General features: G+C 38.1%; 1 protein-coding gene across 2 annotated transcripts in view; it reads left to right on the top strand.

Annotated features, from left to right (window-relative positions):
* The first annotated feature begins 521 nt into the window (after positions 1-521).
* HEATR5B (HEAT repeat containing 5B) overlaps positions 522-14,665 on the top strand; it is a 61,361-nt gene continuing 47,217 nt past the window's right edge. The window contains exons 1-13 of one of the 2 annotated variants that reach the window (XM_026845098.1): positions 522-1,278; positions 2,473-2,641; positions 3,182-3,393; positions 5,012-5,120; positions 6,192-6,341; positions 6,843-7,014; positions 7,394-7,551; positions 8,548-8,797; positions 10,174-10,329; positions 11,730-11,980; positions 12,433-12,545; positions 13,735-13,886; positions 14,129-14,228. In XM_026845098.1, the coding sequence (XP_026700899.1) occupies positions 2,516-2,641; positions 3,182-3,393; positions 5,012-5,120; positions 6,192-6,341; positions 6,843-7,014; positions 7,394-7,551; positions 8,548-8,797; positions 10,174-10,329; positions 11,730-11,980; positions 12,433-12,545; positions 13,735-13,886; positions 14,129-14,228 (1,949 nt within the window). In that variant the 5' untranslated portion in view covers positions 522-1,278; positions 2,473-2,515. Of the gene's footprint in view, positions 1,279-2,472; positions 2,642-3,181; positions 3,394-5,011; positions 5,121-6,191; positions 6,342-6,842; positions 7,015-7,393; positions 7,552-8,547; positions 8,798-10,173; positions 10,330-11,729; positions 11,981-12,432; positions 12,549-13,734; positions 13,887-14,128; positions 14,229-14,665 lie in introns of both variants that reach the window. The other variant, XM_026845097.1, reaches the window with a different exon arrangement.

Here is a 14,665-nt window from a genome sequence, read left to right as displayed (position 1 = left end):
CCTCCGGCCCCCCCGAGAGGAGAGGCGCCGGGGTTTGGGTGCGTGTGGGGGACGGGCGTGCCCCTGTGCGCCCGAGGGGTGTGTGTGTGTGGTGGGGGGGACGGGAGGCAGGAGGCTGCTGGCTGCGTTTTTGGCATTATTCCTTCGCTCAGAAATTGGCGCATAGCTGCCGCGGTAGTGCGGTCTTGAGGGGGCTTTGAACCAGGCAGGGTGCGCTGGGAGAGGTGCTACAGCTTATGGACCGATAGAGGTAGAAGGACCCAGGGTTTTCACCTGAATCGGGTCTTTAGGAGGATGTCGCTTTTCCTAAACGTGCCCGTTTTTCAGCTTTTTCAGTTAGTCCACTGAAGCTCCTGCGTGATGAAGGTCCAAATAGTTGATCTAGAGTACAGAAAAATAGCTGGAGAACAGGAGGGAACTCTAGTCCATCTGAACGTTTTATAATCTCTCTAATGCTCCAGTGTAATTTACTGGACGCAAGCTGACGCTGGTAGGCTTTTTCTCTACGTTCTGTGGGAGATAACGATGTATTTATTACTTGTAACATCTGCAGTAAGACCCAGCCCTTTCCAGAATCAGTAGAACTTGATAGGCATTTTTCACGGAATTTCGGAGCAAACCTTCAGCCAATGTAGGTGAGCTTCAGATTGCCTCCTTGCATAGCTGTGTATTAGACTGAGCCTTCACTTAGCTGAATATTCATGTGATTGTTCTTATATCCCATCCCTCGTGCTTCAGTGGCGCAGCTGAATGTATGTGTGGGTTTGGTTGCTCAGAACTTGAGTCTGCTAAATTTAGATGAAGAGATAAGGGAGTATGTGGAAGCTGCCTAGGGGGTTCATGGCTCTGAAGGCCAGGCAAAATGTGAAACTTTTTATCTGGGGAAGAAAATGAGTAATGAGCTGTGCTGTCATACCGTACTCCTGTGCTGTGCGGGGGTGATAAGCAGCATAAATCTCTGGGATGGTATCCAAAGAATCATAGTGCCATCATTCATTGCGGGCATCTCTGCTCTCATGTAAAGGTGTTTTAAGGTGATGTGTCTGTGTCTTATTGGTAGGTAATACCTCCTCAATTCTTTATAGTCAAAAAAAGAAAAGCTAGAAGATGTCTTTGGAGGTGTTGGGGGAGGGCTGTATGTGCTCCCATATGCGGCTCTTCCACCTTTGCTGATCTATTGCTGGAGATGCGTGCAGTGGAGAGTATTATAGTGCGGAAAACATGCTTAGTATGACAGACATTGTGATACTTTACTTTCATCAGCACCAAATCATCAAGGTGAATTTAGAACAGCTGTAATATTCATATCTCACTCTTTACTACTGTCTAATCTGGGGACTGTTTTTAAAAAAAGTAAAATTCATTTGACTTTAAAAATTTGTTGGGTTTGACCATGAATGAGGAAGCAGCTGGGAGCACTTGAGAGTGCAAGTGGAATGGTGCAGCTGTCAAAAGATGATGTCTTATATAATACTCCTTAGCTGCTTTGCTTTTTTTGTTTTGCCTGAGATCCTAGTTTCAGCATCACTGCATTCAGGATTTGGGGTTCTCTTTTTTTTTTTTTTTTTTCCCCTTTTTGGGTTTCTTTTTGCTGAAGATGATTGACTTAAATTTGTGATTTCCAGATAAGTTTTAGTTTTTTCTATCCGTTCTGCATTAAACAGCTACACTTGGTGTAAATGTGGTTTGCTAAGGTGAATTTGTCTGCAGAGTGTTTGCTTGCACTGATAGTGGGCTTTTGGTAGTGCTTTGTTGCTACCCTTCATTCACTGTTTGAGCAGGATTTCCAGTGTTTGATATGTAGTATTTTGCCTGTTGGGGACACTTGTAGTCATTGGGCTGCTACTTGCATTCCAGGCTGTCACACATAAGGCTTGCTGGGTTTCAGGGGGCCTATTTGTCCAGCACTTAAAGCAGAGCTAGTGGGATCTGGGAAGTCTTAGGTCAGTGATGCAAATGCTGTCACTGTTCCTGTTCTCTCAAATTTTTGATGGGTGGAAATTCCTATTTGTGATAGGCTTATCTCCTTCTCACTTTGTCTGTTGAAGATGTTGAGAAGGTGGCCAGGTTCATGACCAAGCTTTGGGAGTGTAGACAGGAGTCTTGATTAGGGACAGTCCTTATTTTGTGATATGTAAGAGGAGATATGTGACTCCTTTACCTCTTTTGTGTGTGTTTTTTTTTTCTTTAAACGGGGACTTCAGTATATTTTTCTTGGCTAAGAGTTAGCACTCTGAAGTTGCCTATAAGTGCTGTTTTTACAATTTAACAACTCTGTTCTCTGAAATACTAATGGATGTACTCAGTTGTAAATATGTGAGTAGTTTTTATGTGGGACTGCTTAGTTAAGACAAGCCTAAGCAGTCTGGAACCATGATACTGTAATCTGTAGATTTCATCTTCATATTTTAATTTGATTTTCAAAGTTTTGTACTGCTGTACTTTATACTAATATTTACATTTTTATTTCAGAAACGCTACACAAATTTACAATAAAACTGGAATTTAACCAGTTATGGAGCTGGCTCATAGTTTGTTACTGAACGAGGAAGCATTAGCTCAAATCACAGAAGCAAAGAGACCAGTCTTTATCTTTGAGTGGTTAAGATTTTTGGATAAAGTGCTGGTAGCTGCTAACAAGGTAATTTTTTTCCCTTCTTTCTGAAACATTTGTATTAATTTCATGCTAAAGGAAGTTCACAGGTAATGGCCAGGTGATAACTGTATGATTTCAGATTCAGCCTGAAGACCCTCTGTATTAGTTTATAGCTTTTAAGTGTTTAATTGTAGGCAGTCAGTATGACTCTCTGTTGTATAATGCATAGTTTGGTTTGAGTTCTTGATTGTCCTAAATATTCGGAAGGCAAAAACTTCCCTCTCAGCGTAGGGATTCTTGATGGTAAAGAGGATTAAATGATGTTCTAGACAGGTGTTACTGTATTTTTAGTAAGTATTTTTTTAAAAGTTAAAAATTAATAAGGTAACAGCTAATTTGAGTATTTAGCATCTGTCTCTTGTTCTTGAATATATCTCAGATCTCTGTGAGACAAGCAGTTTGCTGAATTACATACAAGTGGGAGTGGTATAAGATTTACTTCAATCTCTTGTAGGTTTTTCTGGGTGCTGGATGGAGAACACAGGATTAAATGATTAATTTCACTTATTTTTGGTCCATTAACAGACAGATGTCAAGGAAAAACAGAAGAAACTTGTAGAACAGCTAACAGGACTCATCAGCAGTTCCCCTGGGCCACCTACGCGAAAACTACTAGCAAAAAATCTTGCTGCTCTCTACAGCATTGGAGACACATTTACTGTTTTTCAGACGCTTGACAAGTGTAATGACATCATCAAGAGCAAAGATGATACTGCGGCCTACCTGCCCACAAAACTGTATGTTTAACATTATTAGTGATAGGGAAGTGATTTTTAAGCAAAGGGGTTCTGGATATTACAGAAGAATCTGCCTGTATATGTGCACGTTATGTTTACTTATATTTTGCATGCTTATTTGGAGTTCACATATGCTTGATAGAGCAGAGAAAGGGACAGGACTCAAAGGTGACACATACGTGGCTGTCTGAAAGTGAGGTCCTTTCCTCTAGGCAAGGGACTGTCTTATGTTTCGTCACATGCTTATGTCATGGAGAGATTAACATTGATGAAGTAATGCCATGAAGAAATTCCACCAGTGGGATTATTGCTGATGGTGCTTAGGTACCCCACTGGAGACGGAACCTGCAGATTGTCAAAAGCATTATCTATGCCCAGAGAATTGTAACCAAGCTCCCGTTTTTTATACCCCATCAAGCGTTGACTGTTTATGTTCCCTTAGTGTGATATACTGTACAAGTTTCTCAGACAGGGTCTGTTTGCTTGGATGTGTTTGTCCATGTATTTGTGATCCAGTTTGTCTTTACTTATAGGAGTAGTCTTACTGGTAGGAATTTGGTTAATGCCACAAACAGCTTCTGCTTAAACTGTTTTTAGCACTTTTCCACGTGTATTGCTTCATATGTTCACAGTGTCTAGTGAACCCCAGGTTGGGCTTACCTTCAGACATTTTAACATAGGATTTAACAATAAAATCTGAAATAGTCACCATTTGGACAGATACTGTCCTTTTATTTGAAGCTGTTGTAACTCTGTGAGGAACTTGTATAAGTGGGAAGGGTTTGTACTGTAATATGCTCTGAAACTTGGGTTACCTACTCAAGTGGTAGCCCAGAAGGGTTTTTATTATATGATTTCAAACTTCAGTTTTTGATGTTTGTGTAGAAGAATTGTGTAGGAGATATGCCCATTAAGGAGTAGGCTGTAATGAGTTGTAACACATTGCTAAGAAGTCATTTACCCAAGAATTTCAAGTTTAAAAAAAAAAGCCTTGTTCCTTTGTGATGAAAAAGTGCATGTTTTCAGGAGCTGCTTCTATGACTGTCCTGGAGCATTTTGTGTTTATAACTGCAGTACGGCATTACTTAAAATATTCCTAATCTCAGATGGCAGGGCAAGAAAAAACAATATAACCGTTTGTAGATCCGGTGATTTTTACAGTGCCTAAAAATTTTCTTGTGTTATGCAATATTTCATGCATTTTAAGTTCTTAAGCTTGAAAAAATCCCTCATTCAGTATCACAAAACTGTCAGGATATATTAAAGGGTGTGGGTTATCTTGCAGGTGCTTTGAAAAGAGTTTATTGAAACACAAAACTCTAATCTTGCTGAGATTTCAGCATATACTTGTATTCTCCAGAGTTTTTCACTCTGTGGGTAGATCCTGTAATAATATCTGTTCAAATACATTTGTGTTCGTAGAAGGTAATAACTTTTCTGTTACTTCTTTTGTAAACAAAAAATGCTTTAAATGCACAGTGTTAAACAGGCAGTATAACTAGTGGATAATAGATTTCTATTCATCAATGATGATCAGAACATACATTTCTGTTTAAGTAGTTGTCTTCATTTAGATGATACAGAAAAAGAGTACACCGATTAATGTATTTTTTCATAGGGCTGCTGTGGCATGTGTTGGAGCTTTTTATGAAAAAATGGGCAGAATGCTGGGTAGTTCTTTTCCTGAAACAGTGAATAATCTTCTAAAGTCTCTGAAAAGTGCAGAGGTAAGTTTCAGATTATGTTACATATTTTATACATTTTATATATATATATATATATATATATATATAAAAAAAGATTCTATTTAAACTGAAGCCTACTTCTTCCAAAGGTGTTTGCCACAATGCCTGGGTTGTTTGCCTTCTACCTAGAAAAATGCAAATCACTTACATAAGTTAGTATCAAGTTAAATGCATGCATATATTTTCACTGCAAAGAGTTTAGAGTTTTGTAATGAATATTATAGTAGTTATTTCATAGTGGCATCAGTAATTAAATTGCAAAGTGGTTATATGTACCATTTCTAACGATTGTGTTAGGATTTCTACTTGTGTACCCTGAATAAACATTCAGTTGTTTAAAAATGAATAATAAAGACTTTTTTGCAACAAAGATGTTCTTCTCCATGTGAGCAGGATACATTGTGGCCTAAAAAAAACGGTGTGTGCTAATGTTGAGAGAATGTGTCCTGGGCTGTCAATGGGTCTGAGCTGATGCAAATAGCTCTGTTGAGTTTTTGTTTGTTTTGGGGTTTTTTGAATTCTGTGACAAGTTGGAAGGAGTACTGGTTGTGTGGATCTTGTCCTGGCAGCTCTTTTCTTTGGCTGTGCTGTCATACCTGTGTGATTTGTTGTTGTTGTTTTTTGTTTGTGGTTTTTTTTTTGTGTGTATGTCCTTCAACTGTAAGTACCTGCCTGTGTGCAGGTGTGGTAGGAAGCTGTTGACTACTTGGGCTTCCTCTTCTCTCCTATCAACTGTTTTTAATTTCTTGCTGAGGCTACAGCAGGAAAATGGTGTGACAGGACAGAAGCATCTTGTCTAGGGCCAATTTGTTGGATTGCCTGGGCTCATCTTAATTTATGTGACAACTGAGGCAGATTTAGTAGGGCTGTGTGTAGTGCTTACTGCTATATAAAACCAGCTGGGTATCCCCTGTATATGACTTAAGTGATCTTTGTTGTCAATGTTTCCAAAAGTATTCTTGCACAAAAGCAGGAAAATGCAGAACTATGCACCTGGTTCTTGATAGAAGTAGTGCGTTCACATTTTTGCATAAATGTTTTGTGTGTGTGCAGTCTCAGGGCCGCAGTGAAATACTGATGAGTTTACAGAAAGTCCTAAATGGACTTGGAGGAGCAGCAGCTTCTTGTCACCGTGATATTTATAAGAATGCCCGATCTCTGTTGACGGACAGATCTATGGCTGTACGATGCGCAGTGGCTAAGGTGGGTGTATTTCTCGTGAGTCCTAGAAATTCCTGTGCTGTGACTGTACCTGCAGTTGAACTGTGATCTGCTGTTCATGATAGAAAATAGTGATAGAAAATAGGATAATTACTTGGACAAGGTAAGTCTTTACTTGTTGACACTGAAGGCTCAGACATTTGACTTATTTCATGTAAATGGAGGTACTGTGATACCATCTTCTCCACTTTGTAAACAAATGAGAGATAGAGTATATCAGCTGTGAGCCTTAGTGGGAGAGGGTTTTGGTAACATAGTTCTTTTTCCAGTTATTTCCTCTTTATTTATGTGTTAACCTATTCCGTGAATCTTCTGATTGTTTACCCACCTAAGTTACTGGGTAAAGGCGAGAGTGTGTGTGTGTAAATTAACTCTTAAAATATTAAAGTAGTTGCTGAATAAACCTGACAATTACACTGATACTTAGATAAGAGGTAAGAATGGTCTCAATTGGTGCTCAGGAAGTCTTTTTTTTCCCTACAGTGTCTGCTGGAATTACAGAACGAAGCGGTGTTTATGTGGACGGCTGAACTAGAGAATGTTGCAACACTGTGCTTTAAAGCTCTGGAAAACTCAAACTATGGTGTGCGAGTTGCAGTGTCAAAGCTTTTGGGGACAGTCATGGCTACAGCACTGATACCAAAACAAGCAACAGGTACAAGTCTTTCTGGATTCCATTTCCAAGGGGACTAACTGCACCTTCAGTATCGTGTTACATGACGGTGTTGCACTACACATTATTGTTCCAGTAGATGGAAGCTTGTAGGTGGATTGTTTGGTTTTATAAACTCTAAGCTAAAAAGAGTAGAGTGAAGAATCCCTGTTGCAGTCATACAAAGAAAATGAGAGAAAACTATCAAAAAGTCACCTGGAAAAGTAGCTTTGTTTTTTAAGCATGACAACAAACCATTATCTGAATGTTGGATAGATTTATGTTTTTAAGACAGTTTTGAATTGGTAAGTCTGGTTTCAAGATCATTGCTTGTATTGGTTGGAACTTTGGAATTAAATTATTACTTCTCTTTTGGCAAAAGTGATGCGACAGAATGTGAAGAGAGCCACACTTGAGGAAGTCTTAGAGCTCATGGCCACAGGATTTCTGCGAGGAGGATCTGGTTTCCTGAAGAGTGGTGGAGAGATGTTAAAAGTAGGAGGATCTGTCAATAGGGAAGTGCGAGTTGGTGTTACCCAGGTTTGTTGTAAACTGTAATTTCAATTTTTCTTTAAAATAAATCGACTTTTATACATAACTGTAACCCTTTTAGTAGGAAAAATACATACTTTTGCTCCTATATAAGTTAACTTACAAGTCTAGTTTTACCTGTTTTGTGAGATGTACGTGCAGTATCATTCACTTAAGCTACTTTAGTATTGATGGGCAGTAACAATAGATTAAAATATGTGCCAAGGAAAGCTTATCTGATCAGTGTGTATTAGGTGAGATTAACTTGCAAAAATATTTGAAAACTTAGTATGTTAAAGACTTTAACTCCAAATATAAATTTTACCTCTTTTTAGAGAGGACACACTGTTGTCCTTTTGTGTGTGCTGGCTCTCTTTCAGCAGCTGGGTAAAGTTTGCTGTCCTAATTTGTTAAACTGTGTTTCTTCTCTCCATATGTCTGTCTTGAGTAAGTGAAATCTGCTGAATGTGGATGTTCCACTTGTCTCACAGAGAAAGGTGGCAGCAGTATCTCTCCAAATTCAGAGGCATCTTCACTCTGACATCTATTTCAATATGTTGCAGTAAATTGCCAGAATCCAGATTTTTTAATCATAGGGTATTTTGTGAAACCCTTTTATTTTCCTCAGCCTTTTTCAGGTGAACTTGTTGAAAATGCCCTGTCCTCATTGTGAATTAGAACACATTCTTGTTGCTGCTGTTATGTTCTTAAAAATTTTTAGACACACATATTTAGGGCAATGAACTGATATTTCTTGCTGTCATCCAGAGAGTATTTTGTGGTTCACAGTATAGGAGCTACTCTTGGCACTGGAAACAGTTGCTTCAGCAATGACTTGGCTAATTGCTTGATTCATCCTGCTTAGCCTCATTAGGGTTGCTTATTACTAACTGGTATTGCTACTGTATTGCACTATGCATGAGTACAACTGTAGTCTATAGTCTTCGGTGAATGAATATAGTCTTTTGCTTCTGATTTAATTGGATCTAACTTCTGAATTTGCAGGCCTACGTTGTCTTTGTTACAACATTAGGAGGTCAGTGGTTGGAGCGCAACTTTGCTACGTTTTTGTCACATGTACTTGATCTGGTCTCCCATCCTCGTGCAACTCAGACCCACGTGGAGGCAGTTTACTCTCGAAGATGCGTGTCCTTTATTCTGAGAGCAACTGTGGGCAGCTTACTCGGGGAGAAAGCACAGATTGCAGCTGCCAAAGATATATGTCAAGCCATCGGTAAACAAATGAAGGCAGTGGGTGAGAACCATTTTATTTTGAGACCAGTTAAAAGTTACTATCGTTATACTGGGCCAGCCATTTTTAGCTTTCTTCTACTATGAGGAGTAATTTGTTGTTATGGTAAAAGATAATTCAGCTGCTTTCTGTTTGAAATATGATATTCAAAATGTAAGTTCTACTTGAAAAGTGATTGTATAAAACTGGCTTGTTATCCTGTGATGGCTTTTGACATTGCATTTTCTTAGAATGGAAGTGGGGAGAAAAGCATGCATTTGCAATCTATCTTGGGATAGATTGTATTGAATGTTGTGGAGGATTCTTTACTGCTGGTGTTAAAGATCTTGTACATAGGTCCTTGTGTAAAATCCAATTGGATTTTACAGGTGCTAAACAAAGATGTAATCTGAAGACTGGTATTACAGAAGATAAATGTGGCCCCTTTGCAGAAGAGAACTGACAAAACTGTGTTGGCATTTGTTTCTTATGAAATGAGTTAATTTGAGTTGGAGATTGAGAAAGTAAAATGGAATTGCACAAGGATGCATTTACCAAACATGTTTCTTCTCTTTTTCTGCTGCCATCTAACTTGAGTTTAAAGTAATGTTTAACATATGGAAATGGAACTGATTTTTAAAATTTTGCAGGTGGTTCTCCTAACTATTTTTTGATAGGATAGGTGTGGAACCTTAAAGGGTTCTCATTGCAATATGTATTACTTCCAGTATTACTTCTATTGGAAATGCTGCTTCTGAGATGAAACAGTTGCAGAAATTCCTCCTCCTGCAGGAAATCCTGTTATGTGTTTGGATGATCGGAAGAACTGTTTCATTTTTTGAGCATATAAATACTAAGCTGATACTAAAGGCCCTTTTCTCTGACGTGACAGTTAACTGCTTCTGGGGTATCCTACAGTGGGATCTAGGAACTTAATTGGAAATCTTTAAGGTGACTAGAGGCTGTGATTAATTATTTACTAAACATCTGTTTTTTTTTAGTTTTATTACAGATATATCCATGCAAATTTATATGCAGAACCTATATATATCAAGATTATATTTTTAGTTACTGTCTATAGATACAAAACACACATGTAGTATATGTGTATACTTGCTTTTGCTGTATTATACTATTAATTCTACCTCTTAGTGCACTGCCATCCATAGTAACTGCTGGGCATCTGTTTTTCGTGGTCTTTGAGTGATTGTGTTTGACTGATAGCTGTAAAACTTTCTCTTCAGAATATCTTTGCTTTGCAAGTTCACACTATGACCAAACTTGTGGGTTTGTTTTAATACAGGGTTTATGTCAAAAATATGTCAAATGTCTCTCGTGTATATGTTCAGGTGTGATTCAAGTGGTAGTTAAGCAAGGTACTTGTGTTTTTTTTTCTGCAGAAGCAGTAGTGAATGATGCTAACAGTGAAAATAAATCAGGAGCTGCTGATGTAGCTGCGAGCCAGCATGTAATGGTGTGTGCCCTCCAGGAACTGGGTAGTCTGGTTCAGAGTCTGAATGCCACTGCATCTCCTCTTATTCAAGAACCCTCTATTGGTATGCAAATACATTTAAATAGTTTAAATTAGACATTTGGGCAATGAATATGAAATATCATTAAATCTAGTTAAATAATAAATTAATATGAAGGAAGTAAATTGATGAATCTGGCACTCCCTGTAGTACTCCACACAGCTACGTTTGTCCAGTTCATTGTGTTTAGTACCCTAACTTTAGTTCAAGATTGACAAAGTATTAAGCAACTGTTTTGGTTGAAGTCTGGCTGAAGCTCTTTTTTAGGGTGAGTAAAGTTGTAAAGTTGTGTTTTTTAGCATTGGTTTGTTTCCAATAATGACTTTATAGGAAATACATTGGTTTGCTGTGTAAGGTTTGAAATATTTTCTCCTGGAAAGCTGTATTGCCTTCAGATATCAAATTTCTGTGGGTAGGTTAAAGAGCATCTTGTCTAGATGAAGCTGTGGATAGTTCCATTTTAAAAAGCTAGGTTTTTGGCTTAAGTTGAATAGGGTTTGTCTAGTATTTTCCTCTTGTTTATTTTAACATGGGAATCCATGTTTCTACTGTAGTGTTGCAGTTTTAAGTTTTTTCAGTTTGTGAGTGCCTATGTTTTTTCGAATGGAAGTGCAAGCTCTGTTAAATATTTCATTATGTGGGTTGTTGTCTTGATGCATATGACATTCTCTTCATACTGATTTTGCTCCAACTATGGGGTGGGAAAGATTTTGCTTATTATATTTATTCCTTCTGGCTGCTGTGCCCCATAACAGCGGGGACTGTATCTCAGTGTTACTTCTAGCCGCTATGAAATAAGCAGATAGAAGTTGTTCACTAGCTACAGAGAAAGCAAAAGATGAGGCGGAAGTGGGGGCTTTGCAGTGAGCGTTTTCAGAGTTAGAGATCTGGACTGAGGAAAGTGTTGATGTGGAGACAGACTGGACTGAAAGAGCTCAATTTGGAAGTGGGATTAGCTAGGCATGGAGGGTCAGAAAATATAGAGGGATGGTAACTTGGTATGGGGGAGACAGCACTGTGTCAGAAGCACAGCGGTCAGTGATATCTATAGCACGTGCTTGACTAAAATGCAAAGCAAAACCACAGGCAATTTGTGTAAAAGATAGCAGACTGTAGGAATCATCTCATCCAGTGTCTGTTCCCTTATATAGGGTTACTGCTTCTTTTCAGTTTTTCTGAGTAGTAGAAGTCAGTGCTATGGCTCTGACAGCTCCAGCTTTGCTGGTAAAACCTGATGTGGAGCAGCATAATAGTAATAACACTTCTGTCTTTCCTTAGAGAAAAAGGCAAGGTCATAAAATTCAAGTACTTCAATTCTGACTTTCTTAACTTCCATTTTATCTGTCTAGTATTGATTCAATTTACTTGTCTACATATATTTAAAAGCTCATCATAACTTTAAGACTGTAAACTCTTTTCTGTAGGTCTCTTGGAGACAGTAACTTCAGTTCTTCTTCATCCCAGCATGGCTGCTCGACTTGCCGCCGCATGGTGCTTGCGGTGTGTAGCTGTGGCATTGCCTTTTCAGTTGACTCCATTTTTAGACAGATGCGCAGAAAGACTCAACAATCTGAAGACCTCCCCTGAAGCTGTTAGTGGCTACAGTTTTGCAATGGCTGCTTTGTTAGGTGGTGTGCATCAGTGTCCTTTAGGTATTCCTCATGCCAAAGGAAAGGTGAGATAATGAGTTTTTAATCTGTGAGCGTACTAAAAGATGCCTTTTCATCTAGAAGTAATAGCTTTGCAAAATGTGTGACATGGTAATGAGTTTAAGCATTACTGAAATTGAACTTGTGCAACTTGTGCCTAGCAGGAGAGCAGTGGCCAGACCTTGTGTTTGTAGTATTTCAGTTGCAATATTTACCAGCTTTTTCCCCTTTCTCTTTCAAATTTGTATTTTGGCCTATTAATGAATAACTGCTGAAGAGAATATTGCTGTCTGTAATGTCATATGCAAAACACTAATCATTTGTATTAAATGTAATCTGCATTCATTGTTTATGGAAGGTCAATTGAAATTATTTGAGAACATCTTTATATATAGCCTATAAGGATGGATAGGTAGCAGTAGCTTGCAGTGGCTTGATTTAGGTTTTTAAAATCCATTGGTTTTTGTTGTTGGTGTAGATGGTGGTCAGTATTGCTGAGGATCTGTTACGAACTGCTGCACAAAACAGCAGACTCTCCTTGCAGCGGACTCAAGCTGGATGGCTTTTACTTGGAGCACTTATGACTTTAGGTTTGTAAAAATGGTTGCTTTTTGTTTTATTTTAATGCTTGTCCAACATTTCTGATTATCCACTGTGACAGATGGTCTCTACATATAATCAGTCCTTTATCTAGCACAGGAGTATTTATACCAAGGGAAACCAAGTTACTGCATTTATTTCATCGGTATTGTTTATGTGAGGAAGAAGGGAAATATTAGTGTTTATGTAAGCTGAAGGATAGTGAAGGTGTCATACCTAAAAAAAAAATTCTACTCTGGTTTTAGAAACCCAGCCTTTTGGCATTCTATGAAGAGGGCAAAATTTCCCATAATCCTTCCTTCCTTAATGCTGTGGTGCAGAAGAAATGGATTGTAAATAAAACATAATGAACATTCCAACAGGTTGAATGTGTGCCTTTGGATAGGCAACAGTACTGATTAGAAGCATTACCAGTTTAAAAGCCACTCAGCTGTCTTTTAAAACAGCCAGACTCATGTTCATATCTGCCACCACAGAAATATCAGAGGCTATGAGTATACTCTTGAAGTTTGCAACAATAATGATTTTTATTGTTGTTGTTTGGGGTTGGTTTTGTACTGGAAAATATGATAAAACTCGATGCATTCTGCGGTATTTTGATCTCTCAGCAAATACCATTTTGTGTTTCATCTTGCTTCTCTGAATTGTCTCTTTTTGCCTGCTTATTGTCATTGTTTTTCTAACAGTGTAGCCCTATTTTGGCTGTCCTTTTCCAGTACATTTTTGATGCACTTGCACTGGATCTTCTGGAGCTTTTTCAGAAGTTTTCTTTAAACTTGACCATTAAACTAGTTACATAATCAGTAATTGTTAGCTATTTTTCTACTCATTTTATGAACGAGTTAGGATAGACTAAAGAGGTTGCCTTCAAAATAGCATAAAAAAATTAGAAGTCAGAAAAAACCCATAAAAAGACAGTTGGCAGTGGTTACATAATACATGACAATGTATAGAATTGCCTATTTCCTATTTCTAGTACTGAAACAGACTTACCTATACTATTTATTTGCAGTACTTTCAATGAGAAATGAGAAAGAATTTCCTTTGTTTTTCTTTGTTCAAGTACAGGAAAGGAAGAGAAGCAAAATAAGAGAAAAATAGCTTAAAGAGCAAAAGCCTTCATGGCAGGTTTTTCACACTTAGTTAAGTACAGGTGTTTATTAGACAGTCATTTTTTTTTTTTTTTTTTTTTTCGGTATCATCTTCCTAAGATGTTGCTGCTATGGCGAAACGTGTTTCCACGTTCTCTGAAGGAGCTGGAAGCAGAGAAGGCAAGAGGAGATTCGTTTACCTGGCAAGTAACACTGGAGGGCCGTGCTGGAGCTCTGTGTGGTAAGAATTTCAAACTTCGAGATTGCAAATGTGCCGTAAACTGAAACATCTCAACCTTGCTTTCTTTGAAAATAAGATGTGTCTGATTTTCATCAGTGTGGCCTGGTTTAGGCGTATAGTTTTATGAACATGTTACACAGTGTTTGAGTAAACATTTTTAATTGCTGCTTTTTGGATATTCTCTTAGGATATGTATCTTGCTCGTGCTTTATATTTATTTGTTTAAACTATTTTGTTACTAGCTATGAGAAGTTTTGTTGCTCACTGCCCTGAGCTCCTTACTGAGGATGTGATCCGGAAATTGATGACACCCATAGAATGTGCCATGACAATGATGTCACAGTAAGTAGGCAGTTTTTGCTCTTTATTTACTTTTGTCTTTTCTCAGACCTGAAATACTAGAACTAATTTGTTTTAATTCCTATTCTGTCCTGGTACTGTGCTGTCCATGTTGAAAAAATCTTTAATGAACATTGTGTTTATGGTCGTTAACTTTGTAAAAGTGTATTGTTGCATAGCCTGTGCTGAAGGGCCTGCCATGGTAACTTTTGTCAACTGTGTTTTGAATTTCTAGTTCAGTGAGCTTTGGAATTCATGGTTTGCTTATCCTTGTGGAAGAAATGACAAAACTAAGATACTGGTATATTAGATTTTAATCAATAACTCTCCTCTTATGAAATGTACTGCTTAAAAGACTTTAAACATATTCCAGGATAAAAGAGAAAAAAAACATTTTGGGTTGGGTTTTGGGGTTTGGTTTCTCCCCCCCCCCCCCCCCC

The sequence above is a fragment of the Athene cunicularia genome, assembly GCF_003259725.1.
Source record: "Athene cunicularia isolate RWA chromosome 3 unlocalized genomic scaffold, athCun1 chr3_part1, whole genome shotgun sequence".
NCBI lineage: Eukaryota > Metazoa > Chordata > Aves > Strigiformes > Strigidae > Athene > Athene cunicularia.
The sequence above is the reverse complement of the archived record's forward strand: the minus strand, read 5'-3'. Positions and strand labels throughout refer to the sequence as shown.